The sequence below is a fragment of the Mizuhopecten yessoensis genome, unplaced genomic scaffold (genome assembly GCF_002113885.1).
Source record: "Mizuhopecten yessoensis strain PY_sf001 unplaced genomic scaffold, ASM211388v2 scaffold2553, whole genome shotgun sequence".
NCBI classification, from domain to species: domain Eukaryota; kingdom Metazoa; phylum Mollusca; class Bivalvia; order Pectinida; family Pectinidae; genus Mizuhopecten; species Mizuhopecten yessoensis.
The window spans coordinates 109,571-135,183 of record NW_018404603.1 but is presented as its reverse complement, the minus strand read 5'-3'; the positions used below and the strand labels follow the sequence as shown (position 1 = coordinate 135,183).

The 25,613-nt window shown below is 36.4% G+C and overlaps 1 protein-coding gene across 5 annotated transcripts; it reads right to left on the bottom strand.

The window, feature by feature from the left end:
- Positions 1–1,002: 1,002 nt before the first annotated feature.
- LOC110446113 lies at positions 1,003–15,424 on the bottom strand. Of its 5 annotated transcripts, none has more exons than XM_021491091.1 (11): positions 15,261–15,424; positions 12,886–12,970; positions 10,015–10,368; positions 8,072–8,104; positions 7,044–7,166; positions 6,532–6,550; positions 5,291–5,445; positions 4,145–4,219; positions 3,229–3,336; positions 2,844–2,939; positions 1,003–1,409 (listed from the first exon to the last, which is right to left on the bottom strand). In XM_021491091.1, the coding sequence occupies exons 1-11, from the start codon at positions 15,261–15,263 to the stop codon at positions 1,384–1,386; spliced, it is 1,077 nt and encodes a 358-aa protein (XP_021346766.1). In that variant the 5' UTR covers positions 15,264–15,424; the 3' UTR covers positions 1,003–1,383. The 5 variants fall into 5 exon arrangements, with proteins under 5 accessions (XP_021346766.1, XP_021346767.1, XP_021346769.1 ...); XM_021491092.1 differs by having other exon boundaries at positions 5,291–5,430; XM_021491094.1 differs by having other exon boundaries at positions 10,210–10,368.
- Between the last annotated feature and the right edge of the window lie 10,189 nt (positions 15,425–25,613).

The following is a 25,613-nucleotide window of genomic DNA, read 5'->3' as shown; positions in this document are numbered from 1 at the left end:
CACAAAATGCATTTACTTTTGACAAGACTATCAATCTAATGGATAAAAGAAGAGAAAAGATCAAACTTACATAAATCTTATGATTATTGTACGATGGTGGGTGCCAAGGCCCCTGTGAGGTCTTTAATTTTGTAGTGAATCACTAAAAAATGTGATTTTTGATGTGAACTTAGGAGTGGAGACTATATTTCAACATTTTTAGAGTTTAAGATTGTAGAACTTTTTTGTTATGCAATGTTTTGTAATACTTAGTAGTAGTGACAAAGAGTCGGAGCAGATAATATTTTATTCTTTTCGATTTCATCCAAAGCTAGACAAAGTGCAGTTGCTTCAGCTGTGGAACTTTCGTATTGAGATTTTACATAATTGTGTAATTCTAAATTTATTTCGGGTAGCTGAATTGTGGTATATTAGGTATTGTAAAAATCTCGACTGTTTGTAGGTCTAAATTTGAAGCAATTTTTGAAGCCGTTCGCCAAAAGATTCAATTAATTTATTATTGCGTTTGAAACGGTGACTATACTTTGGATAAAACACTGACTGGAAAGCTGGGTTTTCTTGGTTTGCTTTTAACAGATAAGTAAACTATAATAATAATAATTTCCTTCTTTCGCTTATAGGTGGTTCATTTGCTTCAACGCAGAGGCTTGATGCTGGTGATGTACGAAAAGAAACCTAAAGCCAGACGAAGCCCCTAGTTATGAATTGGATCAAGCATCTGCAAGTACGATTTTCGAGCTAATCAATATATAATGGAACTATAGTCAAGCTTTGAACGGATAAGTGAGCAATATAAGTTCGAAAAAGGTTGGATTACAGTTTGGTTTATTTTGAAATAGAGTTTTGTCATTTGGATTGAAAACAAGTGAATAGGCTGGATTGGCAAATGTGTAATATTTGAATAGTATACCCAGATTTAAAAGCATTTTGAGGTGTAAAAAAACACATCAATATGGAAAGAATGATGCAGTATTATCCAAAACAAACAGACAAAACTGAGTAAGAAATATTTATTTACATAAATATAGTAGTTTTGTAAAATTACATTGTTGAACATATGGACCATTATCGAAGCATTATCAGTACATTCTTTGTTCGGTAACATTGTGTATTTATTCTCGATAATTCTATAATAAATAAATAAATAAACAACATATAAGAACTTCATTATATTTGAATTTCAATCTTTCTTTTTTTTTAAAACCCTACTTTCTTAAAGGTTAGAGGATCTGACTTGAAACAAACCATAAGAAAAAATATATATTATAACTCAAATATCATAAGGCAAGAAACAAAAACACATTACGCAAATACAACAAGACTATTCGGAATACTCGGTAAAGAAATATCCGGGTACAACAGGTTAATGTCATCCATCTGTCCTTACTGTATAGACTTTGTCCGTTTTACTGAAACATTAAAAATTAATAATACAGCAACACGTCTAGACAATCATTATATAAAAAATAATAATAAGTTATCCGTGCAGTTCGTTTATTTCCATTTATGCACAGTTCAGTTGATGCACTTAGCATGATGTATTAAGGTAACATCATACCATTCCATTTAACACATCTTTCATATCAGTTTGCCTTGTTTATAATCCTAATTAAATATTTTGTTGCTTGTGAAATCTTAACGGCCCCTTGATACAAGAAAGTCAAGTAAGTCCATAAGAATACAGTACAAGAACATATACAGTAAGTTATCACCAGTTCATTCATTATATATAAAGTCAATAAAATGACAGGCATATCAACAAGACAAGGACTCACTGTCCACAATCATAATCAGTTTTAATTTGTAGGTTTTCAGTATAAACAGAACGTATTTTTATTATGTTCATACGAGATGTGTTTTGGTTTGGTTTGGTTCGGTTTAATTTTGTTTAACGTCCTATGAACAGCTAAGGTTTTTTAAGGAAGTGCCTCCATGTGTGTAGTGTATGCGTGTTTCCGTGTGTAAATCCATGAGGCATGGTATGCTGGTGTGCTTGCCTCCTTGTGATAACACGGATCTGATACCAACTATATAGTGCTATATCACTGAAATACCATGCCGAAGTTTGATTTTGCTTTTTAAGTTTATCTTGTGGTGTCGTTGTCACTTTTCCGATTTTTCTATCTTAGACGACAGATTATCTGGATTTGACCAGATCTACACTGCTGATGTCGTTGGTGACGCAGGAATTTGGCCTAGGGCTCTCTACGAAAGTATTCCAATATTTTCCATGAAACGTTACTTTTATCATTGTACTACTTAAACCGGAAACTTTGCTCACACCGGAATTATGTTTCACCCTACACGAGTCGGTATCTGTTACACACAACACCGGCTGCCTAGGTCAACCTCGTTATCATCTTCTTGTTTGTTTAATGTGTACTGTTAATAGGCGTGTGCGTATATATTCACTGTTACGTTAGGTTTCTCAACCCGGTGAGAAATCGTAGCAGCTGTGTGTGTCGTGTTGCATTTATGTATGAAGGCCATGCATGCAGTGTATGTGCATTTTTTACTGATTCGAGTTCGTTCTGAAAATCTAAGTTTGAGCATGAACACATCTTTGTGAACATAAGTTTTCACTTATGTAAGGGTCTATGTGTAAATTGTTCCTTTGTTAATATCATGTTCTAGCTCTATCACAAATTATTTTGTTCACACCTCGGAAGTGTCTTGTTTTTGTTGTAAGAAATTTAGGAAAAATATAAGAAAAAAATGAAGAAACAAATCTCTTTATAATAGACATGAAAAATTGTTCAACATTGTTTGTCCTATAGGTAGACGTAGTTAACAAATGCATGTTGTTTCGCTTATTGTGACTTTCAAATTATTTTTAAACTTACAATTGTTGCAGTTTTCATAGCTGTTTCCGCCTTTTGCGACATTTTCATACGTAACGGTGTCCTCTCGATCTGATGTGGAGTCAGAAAAACGTCTCGCTAAAGTAGAAGGGATAAATTTTAGTTATTTATCAACATGCAGTGGGGTACAAGTGTCTTAGCTTTGACATGCAGTGGAGTATAACAACTCCTCGACACTGTACAAGGTCTTTAGCTAAGAATAATCCAAATAATTACAACAGTATATACTATATCATTGCTAATACACACCAACAAAAGAAACTAATCTGAAAGATAACTGTCCAAACGGAGACCAATCAGAAAGAAGGGTGTTTTTATGTCCAGAGAGGGTTTTTCAAAGACTGTCATGAAAAATAATTTTACTTACCTTTATTTTGTTTCTTTTTATACGTAAATTTCGGAACTGGTTTCAGCAAACTCGCAGGACTTATACCTGATGTGATGATGAGATTGGGATCCCCGTACATTGTATTGGCTGTAATGGAAGTTCACGTTGTCATTGCTACTAATAACATAACACAATTCTCAACATTCATCTAACAACACCGGCGTGGCGGAAAAACGTAATTCGGATGACCGAACAGCTTTCCATGATTGATCATTTGACTTAATAATAGTAATTTTGTCATTCATTGCCACTTCTGAGAAATAATTTATCCTCCTATCAGGGAAGTAAATGTATAATCTATACATATTATATTATTGTCCGTAAACTAACTTTAATGGTGATATTTAATGTTCTCGTTCTTGTAATATCTTGACAGATTTGCTTACAGATTACTCATAGCAAAGATGTACAAAAACAACACTTTTTCTTCCGTCGCTTTATGTCTGTGGATTTTTGCATAGAGTTAGGAAGAACCGCTTTGATTGATCAAAACCAAAAGTGACATTTTCATATTATGACAAATAATCTCTTTGATATTTGTCATTGTGAGAATTTAAGTTGACCGAAATATCCTTTCTTTTCAATTTACACAACTAAAGTCAATGCGGACATGCCTGTTTTGCAGAAATGTCGGGTCTTAAGATAGGTCCAACGAAGTAACACTATGACCCTCTCAAAAAAAGGTTTCGGACAACACATGTATTGTATTACCTTCAGCAAAACTGCTGGTATTGGCCTTATGCCTCAGGCAACAGATTTGGCTTCGAATCAAACAAAACAATTGGTCACCTGACCGCTAATTAAATTCATTTGACTTTATGAACACACAGATCATTATTCACGTGTCGTCTACATTCGTCTACATATAATACATATACTGAATTCATTGCCTTACCAAACGAGCCAGTTTTTTGCTTTGGCGGTTTTACTGAATTGTGATTGGCTGGATCATTGTATGCTCCTCTGTTTTCTGTGAAAATATACAGGTTTGTAAGTTAGTACTTCGTAACCACATACAAAAGCATAGCACAGCACACAAAACATATCAACTAGTATTATAGTTGTACAAGTATTGTTACTACCATACCCTTACTGTGGAATCATGTTTCATCCATCTATAGTTCATTCGATGAAGTTAAATGTCAATGTATTATTATAACCAGACTAAAACGTGATTGCTGTATGTTCATATTATCAAACAAGATAGGTTTTCCTATTGCAAACCGAATGGTCCACATAATTTAAGGTTAGATAATCATGATTTTGTGCTGATGGTATCTCATTATCACAACAGCTAAAGCCATATAAAGATGGTGTTCCTTAAAGTTTGACCACTCAAATAACCGCGAGAAATACGTAGTAAGGAAGCACTAGCAGAAGGTCATTTAAATTGATCATTTTTTATGTACCACGTGACCCTTTTGGCCATCAGTGATACTAAAGGTCAAAGTAACTCCATTCTTAAACTGTTCACACACACATATGTAGCAATGTCCTGAAAGAACATACCCTTGGGTAGTTTGGCTGAAACAGGTATTCATTCTAGGCTACTTTACAATATCACCCCAATGAATTGTCGCAGTACATAGTAACATGATACATCAGCCGGCCACGTATTGACAATGAAATGAAGAAGGATGCTGGGATACTACCAAAAACAAAGACAAGACAAAGTGTTGCAGTAGATGCAGCATTTGCATTTGGTGTCTTCAGTTGTTTCTTGACTACAATTCATGAGAAACACATGTATTTATAGACCCACACACTTGTTATAATCATTTGGTGTATATAACAGTATACTAGCTAACCTAATCTGTATACATGACTTAGTCTAACTTTGCGAGTCACATGACAACAAAACAAACAGTAGATACAGCACGTATCGTTCATGTTCTCATTGAAAGCTGGAATGACAACAGCTTTACCGGAACCATTAAATCTCGTTAACCAACATGATTATTTATTAGTTATATCACTTTTCACATAGATTGTTAGATTTTAAACTATATTTTGGTACATTAAATTCCAAGTTTAAACCTACCCGTAGTATTACGTGTCGTTAGATATTCGTGGGTATCTTGTTTTTCACCTAAACCCTCATATCTGGTGGTAGAATGGACGTCAGTATAGTGATGCGACGATATAGAAACTGCTCCACTGTTGTCATCCACCTGTATGTCCCTAAATAATGGCATACTGAAATATGTTTAAACATGTTAAGCGTAAAATAAATCCAATTTTATTTTAGATTGTTTAGGAATAATGTTTCAAGTTAGCTGGGGGAATATATCAACGCTCCCCCTGGTGACAAATAAATCAGCATACTGAATATCAGACCGTTGGGGAAGGTGTATGACTCTCGACCTGGCTACAAAACCTCGGTCCAATAAGCATGATTTTAGCAAGGTGTTGAAACCCTAAACAAAATCACATAATTAGGACAAAGTTGCCTTACCAGTGAATAAGAAAAAACGATAAAAATTGCAAGGAACATGTTCAGAATACCAAAATGTTGAAGCGAGATGCCACACAAAAGGCAACTTTGTCCTAATTATGTGATAACGGTTTGAGATTACAAAGCTAACTTTACATTGTGCTTTCAGCAGCTCAAAAATCTCCAGTGAATGCTGACATGTCAATAGACATACCTATAGACTAGAGTATTTCTTCTGTGAAATATTTCGTTTGAATAACAATATAGATAAGGAATCGACTATTTTGGAGTATTTTCACCAGCCATCATAGTAGCCTACACTATGCTTTATCTTTCAGTAAAGAGTATCGTGAATGTTAATTTCGTTGCAACTAAACACTTCATTGTATAAAGGCGTGAATTCAAGTACTGCGCATTTTGAATCATTTCCTCTATTAAGAAACCACTTGTGTGTATAGTCCGTTTCTGTATAAATTTATCATGTCATTGTTTGAACAAAACGTTACACATTTGTATCGAGGTCAAGACCTATGTACTGAATGTTATGATATCTATTTCATTACGTGTATATTTTAAGCCATAAGCATAATTTTTTTTTTTTATCGTCAATGTTCAATATAGCCAGTGTGTTCTTTTAATCCTATGTTGAAATCGCTACGGTTAACTAAAGAAACGGTTAAAATACAATATCTAAAAACACCATTCAGCTATAAAAAGATGACACAAAGTCAGTAAAAGGAAATACAGTGTAGCAATAATATAGATTTACGATATTGAATTTCTCATTTTGTGAAGATTATCCATTTTTCTATATTTATATAAGTAAATAGAATAAAGTAATAACTCACCCACTTGTTGTTGATCGACCTGTAATATAATCAAACCATTAGTACTTTGTCATTGCACAAAACAAAAAATATTCAATAGGGCAGAATTAATATTTCACACGAGGAAACGAAAGAAAGAGAAAAAAGTATCAAACAATTCAATATCATGTCTTAATAATTCACAATTCAGATGCCTAATAAGCAGTCAAATAGTTTGTGGGTTTTTTCATAAATAAGCATGTGTTATTTGCTCTTTAGTAGCTCATAATATCGCTGACATTTGAAAAAGGCCTACTTCAGATCTTTAAACTTATTTTTTTTTGACATGTTACAACACTTGAACACTACATGACAACTTTTATATTAAAATAATATTATTTGTTATAAACATATAAGACATACGTTGATCGCCTTTTCCTTTAATCACTACATTTTAATTAAAAAAAAAAAGTATTTCCGAACAACAAATACCAGTCCCGTTTATAGTGCAAACTTTAAATTATTACCCTAGCTGTAATATTGCATGTACACACCTGATTTTTTCATCTTTATCCTGACCACCAATGCAAATGAGATTAGTGCCACGACCAACAGTATACCACATCCCACGCTCACTGCTATGTAGACTTGACTTTTAGAAAGCTCGAACTTGTTCTCTTTGAAATAGAATGCATTGATAATTTGAATACATTTGATTATAAGTATATACCCATTACATAGTTCATTTCCAAATATACAGCAGTTTACAAGTGAGGAGTATCGCTCATATGATAAACGATTATGTACAAGGTAAAAAAAGTCCATTTTTCATATACAAACATTGTTTTCGAACAGTAAATTGTACAAGTGTATACAAACACTTAAAACTTATAACTGAATCCTATCGATTAAGATTTTTCAATTATTCACGGATGTGCACATCATCTGTTTAATATTATTTTTGATATCAAAAAGTTACAAATTTTATTATTTGCAATGGTATTTATACAAAATGCTCATTTTGACATCTTGTTATCCAATCTGGTTAAAAAATATATTCATATCCCACGTGGGATCTCAAAAGTGACTCAACGTCGTATGTATTTTAAAAAAATGACAGTAAACAAGCTAACGATAGACAGGCTAAATCTAATAACCTGTAGTGTATACCTCATGTTTATTTTTTATTTTTTAGGAATATATAAACATTTAATACTCGTGCAAATGTCAAAGTGAATACAAGAAATTTGAACAAAATTGAGGACCCTCTACCGCAGCATGCTACAGGCTGATTATCAGAGAAGTCAGGTTAATAAAAAAAAAAACACAAACAAATTGACATTTGTTACCTTGAAAATTCTTAGTGATTTAGTATATAAAAGTAAGTAGCTATTCATCTGTAAGCTAATAATTTCAAATATATAGACAAAAGAAAATATATATAAAATGTGAAGTCATGCAAGATTATGTGATACTGCATGTCGTAATCATACAATCACTTTGTCATAGCATTGTAGCTACAATCAGAAGTACGTAGACGTTATGTGTGGGTTAGTAGATAACATAATCAGCATGATCATACCTCCACCAGAAGCAGCCGGTATTTCACTAAGGCCTGTAAAACCACATGCAAATATGATATAAAAACGCTCTTTTTTTTACACCTACAGCACTTCATTTATGGCGGTTTCAAACATGTACATGCACGATGTCAGTTTTTAGATATAATAGAAACAACGTTTACATCTGGTAACATTTTCTATGAAATCAAACAGCTAGCATGACGTTTACATGTTGTATATCATATATTAATTACGTGTGTATGCAATCTGTAAGCCCGGATCCATGCTTCTGCAATTTATTTTTCATTTAAGGTAATTCACAAGAAAAAGCACAGGGCTTAACACATCGCTGTAACAGTCAGTTTTTTAGTATACCAGCTTTCCGAGCGGGATACTGTACCGAATTCCTTCGGTATGATATCTCGGTGATGTATCACTATAAAGTCGGCATCATATTCGCGAATTAGTAACCTATGACTAAGTGTTATTTCCCAGTATAAACTTTCCGATATGTACCAGGAAAATGGGTGACCCTGGGGTGAATGAAATTTACAAATTTGACAACAGCACCTTTTCATCTCAGTCCACGGTGATACTCGAATTTAGCATATCATTAAAAACAGGATATCCAGAACTGCAATTTTTTCATTTTTTTTTTACCGTAATTTTTTCTCTGGCCATGAGGCCACCGTGGAGTACAAGTAATTACTTATTCCCTACTGATTTAGATATATACTTAAAACGTTCATTTCCCTTATGCTTCGGTAACATTTGCGCCGGCCACCGGCAGGGAAGTAGGAATTGGCCGGCTTCCCGGCGTCCCGGTCGCCGGAGCCTATTTTCCGATGTCTTGGATTTGGCGAGTATGGTCATACAATATATTACACCGCACGGCCTTCGCAAACAATTTGCAGAATTAACTCGATTGGACATCTGCAAGATGACGTAGGGAGCCCGTTTCAACTGTCGAAAGGATACCGCAGGGCTATCTGACGATGGCCGGGCTGTCGAACGGTAGCCGTGTATGACACGATATTTCGCATTTTTATGGCGTGTATATATAGGGAAGCACACAAGTTAACACGACCACCAACATACCCTGTCTCCTGTATACACAAACGCAAGAAGAATGCATACACTACACACATAGATGCACGTCCTGTAGATGCCTGTATGTGTGCCGTCCGGCCGCCGGAAGCATCGGCCGATGCCCGTCCGGATATCGGGCGGGCGCCGGCCGAATATCCCACGGACACCGCACAGTTTAAGGACATCGGGCGGCTACCTTACGATTGCCGTACGGCACCCGTCCGGATATTGGGCGGTCTACACGACACATTGAAGCATGTAAAATTGTACCAATTTCAAAGATAACCGAACGAGTTTTTGGTAAACAATAGTTAACTTTACACCTCCACAAGAGGAATGTGCTGACCTGGCCAAAATGAAATTCACGTTTTTGACAAAGCACTTTGATACCTTTCAGAGTATATGATTCTATCCAGTCCAAATCGAAGAAGATGAATATGGCCAATTGTAACCCTATTGGCCCCGCCACTCAGATATCTGGAAATAAGACAATTTCGGTTTGTCTTGACCTTAAGCGTTTTGTTATGAAAATTATATTAGAATTGGTTTAATGGTTTGTTCGAGTTCCAGAGTGAATCTCACTACGACGAACAAAAAGAGATCGCAGTTGGTCGCACGAGTTTGGTTTGGTTTAGGATTGTTTTACGTCCTATCACAGCTATGGTCATTTAAGGACGGTTGCACGAGACTGTCTCTATTGAATTAAATTATTTGTAATTTCAATAAACACTAGATTCTGTATTTGTTTCCATCGGTAGTAATATCAATTTCATAAAAATGCATTTGTTTCACTATGATTTCATTTCGCTAGAAAAAAAGCAACGTTATAGAGCGACGGCATGCACACTTCTTATTCTTATTAAACAATATATACCATCCAATGTCTTTTCTGGCATTTCGTTGATGATGAAAGATTGTGTCAAGTTCTTGTTTCCGTCTATTTTGACTTTGTATTCCCCGAAGACGCTGCTATTAATATTTGAAATTTCTAAACTGACGTCGTACAGCCTGTTCCCATCAGTCTGTGCGGTCGCACGTCGAGTCAAAGATTCACAAAAGTTATCCATACCCGTGTGTTTTAGTTGTACGAAGCTACTGTCCTGTGCTGTGGATTTCCACCACCATGACACATGAGGGCTCCGTAGTAGTGATACAGTATATGATAAAACGTAACGGTCCCTATTGCTCATAAGCCATGTGTCTACTGCCACTGGTCGTTGCCCGCAAACTGTTAATAAGAAAATGTATAAAACGTTTTTGAAACTGAGAACAATGTCATTAAATCCAACCACTGGGAAAGATGCACCGGATACGGTCAGTTGATGAATCCCACTTAAGTCACATTATTCTGACGAGTCATTACGTCCCCTCCATTGCCATTTTTGGCGTTAGGAAAAGAAAAAGAGGATAGGAGGAAAATGGCAACGATAAAGTCATCAAAGTAGGCCTGACAACAATAATAACAACGGACACAGTGTAAAACTTAATGCAACAAAATAAAACAAAACTGTAAAACGTTAACACGGGGCCGTATCGCTCACTTGGATATTTAAGCAGTCATACCAAAATATTCTCATTAAATATTATACTGTACTACAAATATTTCAATCGCAAACTTTGCCTGGCTCCATCTGTTTAAGCTACATGTACCGGCCAAATATTTTATTATTCTATGTTTTTCGGTTATTCAGATTATGTTGTGTGAAGTGTTTGACATATTTGTTCTCTGGGACCTGGAAATAAGATCAATGTCATTTTCACTTGCAAACATTGTTAGGCTCCACCCCAAGAAGCTACCAGCGAATTATGAAGATTCTATTGCTTTCAGTTAATCAACTGAAGTTGACCCCTGTGACCTTAAAAGTAGATCGAGGTTATTTTCATTTGCAAAGTTTGTCGTGCTCAATCCTATGAAGCTACCAATCATTATTTATATAAGTCCATGCTTTTAATTTATTCAGAAGAAGTCATATAAAGTTTTGGACACATTTAGAAGTAGGTCAACGTCAATTTTGTTATCAAACTTTTTCAGGTTTCTACCGCCAAATATCATTACTCTAGGCTTGCTATTTTCAGAAGAATTTGTTTGATGTGTTTACCATAGTTAACCCATGGGACCTTGACAGAAGGTCAACGTCATTTCATTCGCAAATTTGTCAACCTACATCCACAGATATTACCAGACAAATATTAAGATAATACCAGCCAAATATTAAGATAATACCAGTCAATTATTAAGATAATACCAGCCAAATATTAAGATAATACCAGCCAAATATTAAGATAATACCAGCCAAATATTAAGATAATACCAGCCAAATATTAAGATAATACCAGCCAAATATTAAGATAATACCAGCCAAATATTAAGATAATACCCCTTTCACTTTTTCAGAGTTGTTATAGTCTTGGATGTATTTTACCCATATGACCTTGAAAAAAGGTCAAGGTGATTTTCACTCCCAAAAATTGTTGAGCTCCACCCCAAGAAGCTAGAAGCAAATATTAATATTCTGTTTTCAGTTCTTCAGAAGAAGTTGTTTGAAACGTTTGACATATTTGACCCCAGTGACCTTGAAAGAAGGTTGAGGTCATTTTGATTCTCAAACTTTATCGGGCTCTATCCATGGAAGCTAAATTAACTAGCTAAATATTATGATTATTTACTTTTTGGTTCTTCTAGAGAAGTCGTTTGAAGTGTTTGACACATTTGACCCCTGTGACCGTTCTTAAACTTTGTTGGTAAGCATTCATGACATATCATGAATATATGCCTGCCAATTCTTAGGAAGTCACTAAGAAGAAAAGTTGATAGACGACGACGGACGACAGACCCGCACCATAGCATCAGCTTACTTGCCCTTATTGCAGTGCATTACTACACAGCATAATGAGAACTACAACAATTTTGTTTTAAATTTAGGATTTTAGGTACAATGTACAGACCAATTTTACTATCATTTCTTTATATGTTTGGAAAATTAAGTGTAAGAGCATTGTTTTAGGCCTGTCAAATTGTTTGTCCTGAATCTGTCGAAAAATCGGCCCATTCAAAATATATGTGAAGTACAGTCATGTTCTCGTCAAATAATGAGGAAAAGGCCTATCCTCTCGCCGAAGCAACTAAGCATGGGTCTCCACTATTATGATCTTCTCTTATTTGAATTTTGGGTTCCACAACGGGAACAATATGTTGTTGAAACTGGCATCATCAGTTTAAAATCAGGCAGAAGTAGTGGTTGTTGTGCAACAGATTTATCATTTCTCTCACGAATATTTTATGTAAAGGTTCGTTTTATGAAATGAAGGATATACTTTTTTGTAAAATTCTTAAGCAATAACGTAGACCTAATGATGATTTTGACTAAAATTTTGCTTACATACATATACTTTCCCTATTCGAAATTAAAATAAAAACATACATATTCTTTCCCTATTCGAAATTAAAATAAAAAGCATACATATTCCTTCCCTATTCGAAATTAAAATAAAAACATACATATTCTTTCCCTAATCGAAATTGAAATAAAAACATACATATTCTTTCCCTATTCGAAATTAAGATAAAAACATACATATTCTTTCCCTATTCGAAATCAAAATAAAAACAAAAATATGTGTACCGACTGCCCAAGGTGGTTACATGTAACTCTTACATATAAAATGGATACTTTGTTCAGGTATATGTGTTTTTGGATGTTCGTATTAAAAGAAATAATAGCAAGTGAATGTTAAACAGTCTTACCAAACTGAATGATGAAAATAACCATAATTAAACTCGACTTCAATGGAGCGTCGCTCATCTTAGATTCCATTTTATCTTTAGATACCTGTAAAGAAATATCAGCTAATGTATTATAGCTACAAAAACATTCAGAAATATCAGAAACATTATAAAGACAGGATTGGAGAGCGAAATACAGGAAACGAGATAGATAGTATATGATATATGAGAGCCACCCATTATCCATCAGTGTCGACTTTCAATGATTGTTTTCATTAAGGTCATTGTTATCTTTGTATGTTTGATTTATAGTTGCTAATACTGAAATCATGTTTTAATAATTTATGATCAAAACTTTACACTACAGTTTAGAGGGATCTGTTGAGTTGATTTCAACAAATTTACTACAATATTAGTGTGCAAGATATAGATCAAAGCACATTTTTTTTAATTTCTGGCAGCCACAGTAAGTCTAGCTAGAGCAACTTGAAACTGAAAATTAAACTTACAACATTTAAAATTTGAGCAAGATCTTTACTTTGTGAGAGAAAATGATATCTGTCATCTTGCTTGTATATTTTTTTTTTACTAAATATATCTATTGATGATTAATGAAATGTGCCCCTTTTAATTGTTTTAACATGTTTTACTTGTTATTGAATAGTGAGTGTTGTTCCTATCGTTCACTTCAAAAGTAGTGTTCCCTGGCTATGATTAACACAAAATTAAGGCAATGTTTGTATGTGTTTTGTGTGACCTAGGGCCAATCCTTTCCAAGTTCATGACAAAGCAAGTGGAAGGTATGACGCAGTGTGCGGTATTAACAATCCCTTAGTAATAGATTGAACGGCTCATCCCATACAGCTTCCTTTACGGTAGAGAACACTTGCTAGGTATTTTACCCAATATGACTGTACAGCCGACGTCTCTATTGTAGTCTGGTTTGTATATAAACAATGGCTCTATTACTTGCCTCATACACACTTACAGGATAAATGAATTTGAAAAATACATATAATGCAACGAGATAAGTGTCATTTCTCCTCCGCCTCGCATAGCGTTGAAATATTGCTGAGAGCAAGCGTTAAAGTGACGTTAGGTTGTACCAAGATTGGCTTGCGTAAAGCGCCACCTTATTTGGAAAGTCGTATCTAAACAGAACAGTGTTGGACACCCCAACAATGTGGGAAACCCCATCCGGTCACATACTTTTGACGGAAGGCTTACTTGTCCTTACTGACACACATTCAATTTCCCACAATTTGTAATGTTATGAACCATACTGACACATGCACTGTATAATACCAAAACAAAATAGAAAATATTATTATAAAGAAACACTAAGAATTGGTTAAGAGCAATGTTTTTTTTTCAATACACCTGCCCGCGTAAGTTACATACAGTCACATAAAACAACAATGAACTGTTCATGTTTTGGGAGAGACACGGCCTACTGTAACTGCAATGTTGTATCAGGAGACTAACGGGATTAGGAGGGTCTTTGTAGCATAATAGTTATTCTGTGTTGGTCCTTTGTTTTATTTGGTCAGGCGTCGTATAAGGTCATTTAAGGACGTGTGTAATATGCGTTTATTTGTCTGATAAAGGCAGTATGTTGGTCTATTTGGCTTATGCAATAGCATCGATCTGATGCCGACTTTAGAGTGCTACTGTGTCTTCCACTTTAAGGACATTGACGTCATCAAATCGACCTGCTATTATTTAAACGTCTGTGCTTTTCTACCAACCTATTATTTGTAACGGCTCGGCGACACTTGTAGTTGTTTATGAACTGTTATATATAACTCTCTATAATGTTAAAGTTATTAGCATTCATAAACGGCGGAGGTATATTTAAAGTCCTTGAAAGAGCTTAACAAATATGACGATGCCTATTGCTGGTATGGCTCAAATCAGACTCATAAGTTATGGTAGAATTAAGCTGCTGAATGGTCGAGTAAAAATGGTTAAAACACTCCCAGAACTTCAATATGTTCAACAAATGCATAAACATGATACTAGTCTCTCAATTGCTATATATATATATCTGGTTTTAACAGTAAGTTGTCATTCTCAGGCGCATTAAAGTTTAACAAGACGTGATAACGACATCATAGTTAATGTTAATTAGGTTATAGTTGATGTTGAATGGGTTATTTTTTACATTAAGTAATTTAAATTAAGAAATTAATCAAAATCAATTCGCACATTGAATATTTTAATTTTAAATATTTGAAAGATTATGTTTATTTCAAATAATTGTCCAAATCAGGTTATTCTTTAAATACAGCCATTTTTTAATGATTAAATGGCACCAATTAAGATAAAAATTGAAATAGCAAATAAAATACCAATAATCAATGACAAAATCCAAATACGTCCATGTCAATACATACCATGTAACCCAGCTAAACACATCAAAACGTGAAAATTGATAGTCCGAAACACACCGACCCACGGAGAAACGTATACTTGTAATCGTATAGCCACTGTATTGTGTGTATGTGTCGTATGTCACGCTAGCAGCACATCTACAATTGAGGACGAGGTGTATATGTCTTCCACCTTCGCCAGCATGATGTGTCCAGTCATATCCTTTCTACACACTTGACCCAATAACGGAACTCGTCAACACTACAAACAACATATCTCGATGCTAGAGCTTGCCATACACTAACCATTGATCAAACTAACCAAGGATTAAGCATATGAATACCTTATCGATAATTTATCAATTCCACGAACAATGAAGCATTCAATGAAGCATTTTTCCATCAGTATACCTTCCTATATATCCTATAACTGTCCTTGTGTAGGCAAATGCTCAACACAAAATAACCAAGGGTTACCTAGGGCGGAACAACACTCGCTCGTCCAATGCTTGTGACATAATGAAAATCGTGAAGAAGTTCCTCATTTTATCTACTTTTTCGGAAAACAAAGCACTTTTTATCAAATGTAAAACTAGGTAAATGAATCACTGGCATGCAAACTAAATTAGGCAGACAGGTTTGTTGTATAGGGTTTAACTTCATATTAAGAGCAGATTTAAACATGTATATACAGGAGACAGGGCATGTTGATGTTTTTGCCTCCTCTCGATAGCTCGGGTCTAATGCCAACATCATAGTGCTTCATCACTGAAATAATTTACAGAAGGCACCAAGCGCAACATTTCACCCGAGCACATGATACTGACAATGGGTGAACGAGTGCATACATGCTTCTTACAAACTGTTGATACACCAGGAAAAAAACCAGTATGTAATTTGATAATCGGTAACATTCAGTATGTTTCAACATAATATGTGTGATTTGGTATTCATGTCACGAATAATGGTTGACAGTTTCATTGAGTAATATATCAGTAAGAGTTATCTCCCGTCGTGTGTGTTTAGACTTGGTTCAGCTCAGTATAATCATGCATGTTATTATTACTATGTGTACAATGATGAATTAGATTCGATGTTCGTTAGAATTATTGGTATAAAACTGGTAACTTACGAATACGAAGTATGGTGTATGATACATTTCACATCATTTACATTGATTTGGGTTTAATGAGTTGAGCGTTTATTTGCAGATGTGGTCATTTCAATGAGGCGTCTACACACATGTAATGCATGGGTGCTGCGTAAGTGAGCTGGAGGCGGTATGTGGGTGTATTTGCCTACTTGCAATACCGCGGAACAAAGCCACTGAAAAAAGCACCAAAAGACAGTATTCAATCCAGTAACAACTGGCAATTATACTAGTATGTCTGCAACAAACATGTGTATGTAGTTATTTTCTTACATTTTCGCTAAGACAGCACAAACAATGCAATCGGGATCGATATTTTCCATTAAATTCAAAATCACCACTGTTATCGTCAAGGTCAGTACAAGTTTGGTTTGGTTAATTATTGTTTTAACGTCCTATCAGCAGCTATGGTCATTTAAGGACGGCCGCCCCTGTGTACAAGATGCATGCGTGTAGTGGATGCATGTGTGTTTTGGGAGTCTGCGATATGTTCGTGCTTGTCTCCTTGTGATAGCGCAGACCTGATGCCGACTTTATAGTGCTACCTCACTGAAACATACTGCCGCAAATACCCAGCAGGACACCCCACCCGGTCACATTATACTGACAACGGGCGAACAAGTCGTCCGACTCCTAAATTGCTGAGCGTTAAGCAAGAGTAGAAACTACCATTTTTCCAGACTCTGGTATGTCTCGGCCAGGGGAAAGAACCCAAAGCCTTCCCTCGGGAGCAAACGCTCAACTAAAAGTCAAAAGTGAGGCATTGCCAAGAGAGACATAAGGAAGAAGTATGTTGTTTAGAAAGAAGAGAAAAGATAAGATCCCAAATTTAGTCGCCTCTTACGATCATAAATTGGGGCAGCAGGCATATTCTTATGCCCTACCTGCAGGGCCCCGAACGCTCAACTAAACGCAAACAGTTAGGCATTGTCAAGGTACCCATTAGGAAAAAGAAAGTTGTTGAGTAATAAGAGAAAAGATGAGATCCCAAATTTAGTCGCCTCTTACGATCAGGCAATGGGGGCAGCAGATACAATTCTTACGCCCTACCTGCAGGGAATTATACTGGAAGAGATGTCTACGTTAGAGTCACAAATGTCTACACTAGAGCCACTAGAAGAGATCTCTACTCTAGAGTCACATTACCTGTACTAGAGCCTTTGGAAGAAATGACTACTCTAGAGTCACATTACCTGCACTAGAGCCACTGGAAGAGATGTCTGCTCTAGAGTCACATTACCTACACTAGAGCCATTAAAAGAAGCGTCACAAATGCCTGCACTAGAGCCACTGGAGGAGATGTCTACTCTAGAGTCACATTACCTACACTACAGCCATTAAAAGAAGCGTCACAAATGCCTACACTAGAGCCACTGAAAGAGATGTCTGCTCTAGCGTCACATTACCTGCACTAGAGCCACTGGAAGAGATGACTACTCTAGAGTCACAATTACCTACACTAGAGCCACTGGAAGAGATGTCTGCTCTAGAGTCACATTACCTGGACCAGAGCCACTGGAAGATATGTCTGCTCTAGAGTCACATTACCTACACTGGAACCATTGAAAGAAGCGTCACAAATGCCTACACTAGAGTCACTGGAAGAGATATCTACGCTAGAGTCACATTACCTATACCAGAGCCATTGAAAGAGGAGTATTTGGGGAATCTATCAAGTAGACATGCATATATACAAATTAACAATACGACTTGCAAGTTTGTATGCAATACAATTATATTATAGTGTCACTTGTTTAGTTAGCATGTTCATTGTTTCATTATTCAAACTAAAATAGTTACGTCTAATAAACCAGTGTTTTTAGAAGTGTCTATGTTAAGAAATTATATTGCATTATATTAATAATAAGTTAACATTTACCAATTTATCATATTGAACAACAACTGGAAAAGAACTTGGAACCCAGAACACAATATAACCTGCTATGTCTTCATATCCTGGTTCTGGCCAGCTACTGAAACTGGATACTAAGGTGGCATTCAACAGCTGCAGAGATGCAGCATTTGTTCCAGCTGGAAATCGAGTATCAATAGCATCGATAATGCTTTTCATGAGTTTGGGAGGAAGCTTGACAGATTTTGGCTTAACCCCTTGAAGATCAGTTTCTCCCCCTGGAACTCACCACTCTCAAGGGCATCGACAACTTCCTCATTGTCCATACACATTCATATTATAATTCGATGAAAAAGATCAATAAGGCAATTAAAATATCCAATGGTAGGAAATTAAAGCATAATTAAGTAAGGTGTGACTGCACAACTACGAATACTTACCTCTCCATTTGGGACCCGGTGGCAGCAACTCGACTGTATGCATCTCCTATGCATAGCTCCTGCCGTTGCAGGTATAGTGATAATCGCATAATGACTCCAAGGATAACCAGCAAACAAAAATGATCATGAAAACAAATTTAAAACAGCTCATCATTTAAAACCAAGACAAAAAGTCAAGATAATGAATCCTATTCTCTATTAATGTATATTTCTAATCAATACTACATTTATGCATATCTTTATCAATCAGAATCATCATTTACCTTTAAGTGTAAAATGAACACAATAAAGTGGCCATCTCAAGCCAGTTTGGTAAATATCTCAGCCTTTGGAGTGTTGTGCGATGCATTCTGATGCAATAGGAATGTTCTGTACCCTTTCGGGAATGCATTAATAGCTCTGTGGATATGGGGAAGCCACCGTGTTCCTCCAATGTGTGTTGGCAGAATGGATCTCATATTCAGCGATGCACAGATTACAAAGAGATGTTTCTTTTGCTTTAGACTCTTTAGATAAAAGTAAAATAAGCCTAGTAGTAAAGTGATGGTCCTGTCGTAGACATTTGTAGACAAACGTGTCTTCACAGCATCTTTGAAAGCGAGTTCTAGGCTCTGGGCTAAGCAATGTGTTATAATCATGTTGGGCTACTGTCTTCGAAGTAGTGATGCCAGTACTGTTTTGGTCCCTGGGAGGAAAATTGCAAATTATTGATTACAATAGAAATTAATTGCTTTGCAGTTGAAGTCTTACAGTTACTTGGCATAAGACAAATAAATTACAGTACGGTACCATACACATGCAGTTACACAATGGCTTTTTAATGTTTTCTACTAAAATATGATATTCAGATGTCTTATTTGAAATAAAATCATATGTTAACTTGAAGTTGATGTATATTTCACAATATATCCCTTGTTACATTGCATGTTTGATGCCCCGTCAGCACAGAAACCTAGAAGTTTGCTCTTCACTGCTTGCTCCAGAAAAAGTTATTTAAAAACGCCTATGAGAAAGTTATAAATATCCAGCTCTAGTACATGAAGATATCCTCCACTTTTCCATTCACCACTGTGCGAACATAAATGTTTTCCAGATCTTCGCCAGTGAAATCTGTGCGACCGTCACAAGTGAATCTCATGCATTTGGACTGTTGAAATTTTATTGATAACCTCAGCTCTAGTAAGAGTAGCTATTGCACGCACAAACTCGGTAGCAGCTTTGTCATTAAGATAAGTGTTCCCAACATCGAGGCATTTAGCCTTGTCAAGTCTACTTAAAGTATTGCAAAATCTGAAATTTTGATGAGATTTTGCAATACTTTAAGAGATTTTGCGAGTGCATGTGCTGTGCGGAATCCAAAAAGTTTACAGAGGAGGAGCGGAAAGCCTTTGAAGATGCCAACCAATCTCTAGCAACAAGGAAAAATACACGATAGGGATTATTTTTATTCCAAGGTAAAAATTGACTTCACCCAAAAATTTGGAGAAGAGAGCGAAGTACATGCCAGCACGACAGGCTGAGGAGTATCACAAAAACACTTTGAAAAATATTATAGGGGCTCTAAATAGGCACATTCATGATATTGGCCGCGATATTGATATTGTACGAGATAAAGGGTTTAAGGTAGCAAACAAAACTCTAACTGGGTTCCTGAAAAAAACAGATGAAGTCTGGAACATCTAGACCCACACCCACAGAAAGTTATCGAGACAGTTGATTTACGAAAAAATGCAACCTACCATGAAAGTGCTAAAAACCGGTAATTCTCCGTCAAGCTGTATGGTACGCTCTGTCGATAGGCACGGAGTTCCACCATCAGTTGAAACTTGATTCGTTCTGTTTCCTTAATGACTAGACTGGCGAGTTTGTGCAGCTTACACATAACACAGCAAAAACATTATCAGGGCGGATGAACGGGTTGCGAGGCTCCCACGGGAAACCGGATGTATGCATCCCCGTTTCAAGTACGTGTCCGGTCAGTCTCCTGAAGATACTCATTGAAAAGACCGATCCCGGCGCTGAAAGCCTGTTCAATCATTACGAAAATAAGGCAAAGGAACACTCCGCTTACTTCAAAACCGCTGGCCGCACGGACATTTCGAGGATTCATGTCGGAAATTTGCAGCATTGCCAGTGCAGACCGCCATTACACAAACCACTGTCTCCGTGCGACTGCAATTCAACAAATGATGATTGTAATTTTGAAGCAAGATAAATTCGGTTCATGACAGGACACCGTAACGAATCGTCAATTCCTTCATATAACAGTTTATTCTCGGCCGCACAAAAGCACTCTCTTTCAAACGCGCTGTCGGCCGTTACACAAGGGGACACGGGTCAGACTTTGCCGGCCCCTGTGTCACATTCACAGCCCATTTGTAGTTCGTATTCACACGCGAATCCTCTCTCATTTGTACTAAATCAGTCACTTATACCAAATCACCTCATCCAACATCAGTAACCTCAGTATAATCACTATAAATCCATCCGCCGTCACCTCGCCCTGGTGTTTGGCGATATATCAGTATTGCTTATTTGTGTTTATCTAAAAAACTAATGTTAAGAACTATGCTATTTGAAATATCAACGTATGTGCTACAAATACCCATTGAATATTGAAATATGGCGAATTTTTTTTTATGGCGAAAAACGTTAAACCCGTGTATAAGCAGGAGCAAACACTGTTTGTTTGGTTTATTCGTAGTTGTATCGATTCACTCGAAGGATTCGTCAATGTAAATATAAGGAATGATATTTATTTTTTCAATATTTATGAGGTCATAACATCAATGGGTTTCTGGACATATTTTACTTGAATTGCTATTCAACAACCCATTGTTGTTATGTAATTTTTCTTTTAAAGTAAATTTACTGGAAGAGTTAACCTTCACTCATTTGGAGTTTATGTGACTTAACCTTTTCGTTTATCGGATTTAATACTAACCACAATCTCCTTCAACCAATTAGTGCCTCTGCAGCAGAGACGTTTAGTTTGGCCGACCTGCTGTGCTACCTAGGAGCTTGAAAAATTGGTCTGGCAACACGGCATTTTTTTTGCTATAAAGACGTTAGTGTTTTAAGACGTTATTTTTAACTAATGCCATTTGAAACGTCTCGTCACTTTGTTGTCATCTAGTTTGTTCGAAATAGTAAAAAGTTGAGCTATGAGGTAAAGAAATAGTAAGGAAATTACTAAAGAGGGGCATGCAATAAAATATGTGTCAGAATCACTTGATATACCGGGAGTCTGAAAAACACGTATCGAACAGCGAGGTTCTTCACAAAACATCCCAAAAGTGGTCGAAAGTCCGTGGTGACAGTTGGAGCGACCATTTAAAGGCAACAGGTGTACAGTTTTGGTAAAATTTCACACAAATTTAATGAAAACACAGACGGAGACCGATAGTAAGACGTACCTTACGATTCCATATACACAAACATAGATACCTCAGACGAGTAGCAAAGAAGAAAATGATAGTACGGAGATAATTCGCAAAAAGCGCTTGTCTTGGCGACTTGAAAAACGAGGGTTGACTGTGGATAATATCTGGATCAAAGATGTATTTTAGGACGAATCTAAGATTATGAAAGGACACGATTCCCGAGTGTATGCTTGTCAGAAAGAGGGAGGAGGCATGATGTTTTGCGCCAGGTCGTTTGTATACCATGTCAGGATGCATTATATGGCGCGAAGTTGGTACTATTACACCAGTAAATGGCAATATAAATGCAGAAAAGTAACAGGATATTCTTAATAACAATATGTTGCCATCTAAGCTCTTAACTTTATATATTTCTGGACGACGATGCAGCCCAGAGCCAATTGCAAGATATTAATATAATCAAACATACGTGGTTTCTCGTCAAGAGGACGCTATAACCATTTGTTGGCATGATATCTAGCACGAGATGCCCTTCTTCGTGAAATCCCGAACATCTGGGTTGAGATTACACGAATATGTTAAATACCTGTACCGACCTATTTCTCGGAGATTATTGAGTGTCATCCAAGTGAAAGAGAATCTCACAAAGTACTTAGTAAGTTGTCATTATTTATTTTCGTTACGAATGTTATCATGCCGCCGTCTTGTCCGAATATTCTTTTCTTGAACCCTTGAGATCAGGTAATCCCTTTTTTTTCTTGGATATATTTCAAGTTTCCGATAGAGTAAAAAAAATGTGATTATAAATCTTATAGCTGCAACAGGAGAAATTGAAGCCGGATTTAATTACTTCATTCGGGGACATAGGTGCATCGAGGCTTTCTATTTGTTTGCGCTATGGTTAATCACTACTGGAAAAAAAACACGGAAGACACTCACTTCCTTAAGGATTATTTGGATGTGCGGGATTGGGTCGTATCTATAAGACGGCCCTTAAATATGCATTGTTTATTTTTAGCCCACCATCAGATGATGGTGGAGATGATGGTGGGCTATTCAAATCGCCCTGTGTCCGTGGTCCGTCCTCACACAATTATTGTTATCGATATTTCTCAGGAAGTACCAGAGATTTTTTTCAAATTTTATATGTAGGTTCTCCTTGGACCCTTGTTGTGCATATTTCCTTCTGAGACTGATCAGATAAACAAAATGGCCGACAAGTAGCCATCTTCGATTTTGACAGTGAAAGTTTGTTTCGCTCTTTCTTAGGAAGCAATGAAGGGATCTTTCTCAAATTGTATATGTAGGTTCCCCTTCATCCCTGATTGTGCATGTTTATTTTTGAGGCTGATCAGATTAACAAAATGGCTGATAGGCAGCCATCTTAGAATTTGACAGTGTAAGTTTGTTATCGCTATTTCTTAGGAAGCAATGAAGGGATCTTTCTCAAATTGTATATGTAGGTTACCTTTCATCCCTGGTTGTGCATGTTTATTTTTGAGACTGATCAGATTAACAAAATGGCTGATAGGCAGCCATCTTGAATTTTGACAGTAAAGGTTTGTATTTCTATTTCTCAATAAGGACTGGAGAGATCTATCTAAAATTTGACATGTAGGTTCCCCTTGGTATGTAGTTGTGCATGATTTCTTATGCGACTAATCGGATAAACAAATCTTTGATTTTGACAGTTAAGGTTTGTTAGTGCTATTTACAGGATGTAATGGATGGTTCTTTCTCAAATTGTATATACATGTTCCCCACTGTTCTTTATTGTTCATGTTTACTTTTATAATTGATCAGATAAACAAAATAGCCGACCGGCGGCCTTCTTTTATTTTTGACATTTAGGTTCCTCTTGATCCTTCGATGTGCATGTTATATTTTGAGACTGATCATAAAAACAAAATGCCCGAAGGACGAACTAAACAGATCTTTCTCAGTATTTAGTTTAGATCAAAAGTTACCTCAAGGTGAATTTACTGTTAACATGACTCGATGAAAACAGATTAGAGAAAAAAGAGAAAGGATCGAACTGACAAAGAATTAATGAAGATGGTACAATTGAGGGCGCCAAGATCCCTCTGGGAACTCTTGTTCTTATTCTGAAAGGATTAATTTATCAAAAAGTAATAAACATTTGTTTTGCTGTTCAACATGTGTATGTGTAATGATATATCATTCTCGTTAGATTCTGCTGCAAATTTTACCCAAGATATTAAAAAAAATATTACCCTATGGAAGGTTATGTTAACGGGGGGAAAGTTCCGAGATTTATTTATTTTACCACTTTGAGCTGCTTAAGTTAGAAAGACACACCTTTAACATACATGTACAAACCTATTTTGATTAAATGGACTGATTACAAACAAACATATGACATGTTTTATAATGTATCGTCTATACAAGTTTATTTAATACATTTTTTGTACGGTTGTTTTATGATTATTTGTACTCCGTCGATCTTAACAATAAATGTTTGGAGGTTGTTTCCTTTTGTGCCCTCTACATGGGGACACCAAAGCTACCAAAATAAGTCTGCTGCATCCGTTGCAATATTTGGGATGTTATTATTTCTTTATTCTGCTAGCTAACTTTTATATTCAAGCGCCGGGCTAGTATAACATTGTTTTGGGCTTTAAAGTTGAACGTTCGCACAAGTGAGGAATGTCCCAGGCAGGTACATGCTTTAAATGTTCAATGTAGTTGTCATTCCCTGCTTAACGTTCAGCATTTAGCGTAATTAGTCCACTCGTTGTCAGTATAATGTGACTAGGTGGATTTTTCTACTGTATGTCTTTGGCCATTCTCGATTTCCAGGGGTTACGATCACCTACGCTTTCCACAGTGTAGAGAGCGTAGGTGATCGTAACCCCTGGAAATCGACGATGGTCTTTGGCCTGATATTCAGTGAGGTGGCACTGTAAAGTCGGCATTACATTCGCACTATCACGATAATTACTGGGTATAAACAAATATATCCTGTTTGCGTCACACATACACACACGAACGCATACAAATAATCAACCATACTTTAGATGTCCCTACATAACGCCTCACAAAAACATGCTCATATTGGACACATGGACGCACGTAAAACAAAATAAGTTGTTAATTGGACCGTTTGATCTATCCAACGCACCCCTACAGGACGGGGATCGGGAAAATCAGACGCCTGCTGTTGCCTACTGCATTTATCGTAGGAGGTGACTAATGTATAAACCCCCTGCAGAGTCGGGGATTTGCTTTAGTGTCCTCTATTTGGGGACATAAAAGCGGTCAAAGTATATCTGCTGCGCCCATTGCAATATTTGAGATCATTCTTTTGCTACATGTACTACTAACTTCTATTTCCTAGCGTCTCGCTTGGCAACACCACCCTTGCAGGTAGGGGATCGGGAACAGAATACACCTGCTATTACCCACTGTAGTTATCGAAGAAGGAAACCACCCTGCAGAGTTGGGGATTTGCTTTGGTGTCTTCTATTTGAGGACACAAAAGCGACCAAAATAAATCTGCTGCCCCCATTGCGATATTTGGGATCTTTATCT

What these genes read in the sequence shown, in the direction of transcription:
- LOC110446113 (XM_021491091.1), bottom strand. An exon ending in ACCGGCTGCTTCTGGTGGAG is followed by an intron (nt 7,167 to 8,071) that starts GTATGATCATGC and finishes TCTATTTCAAAG; the next exon opens with AGAACAAGTTCGAGCTTTCT. An exon ending in AACGACACGTAATACTACGG is followed by an intron (nt 4,220 to 5,290) that starts GTAGGTTTAAAC and finishes ATATTTTCACAG; the next exon opens with AAAACAGAGGAGCATACAAT.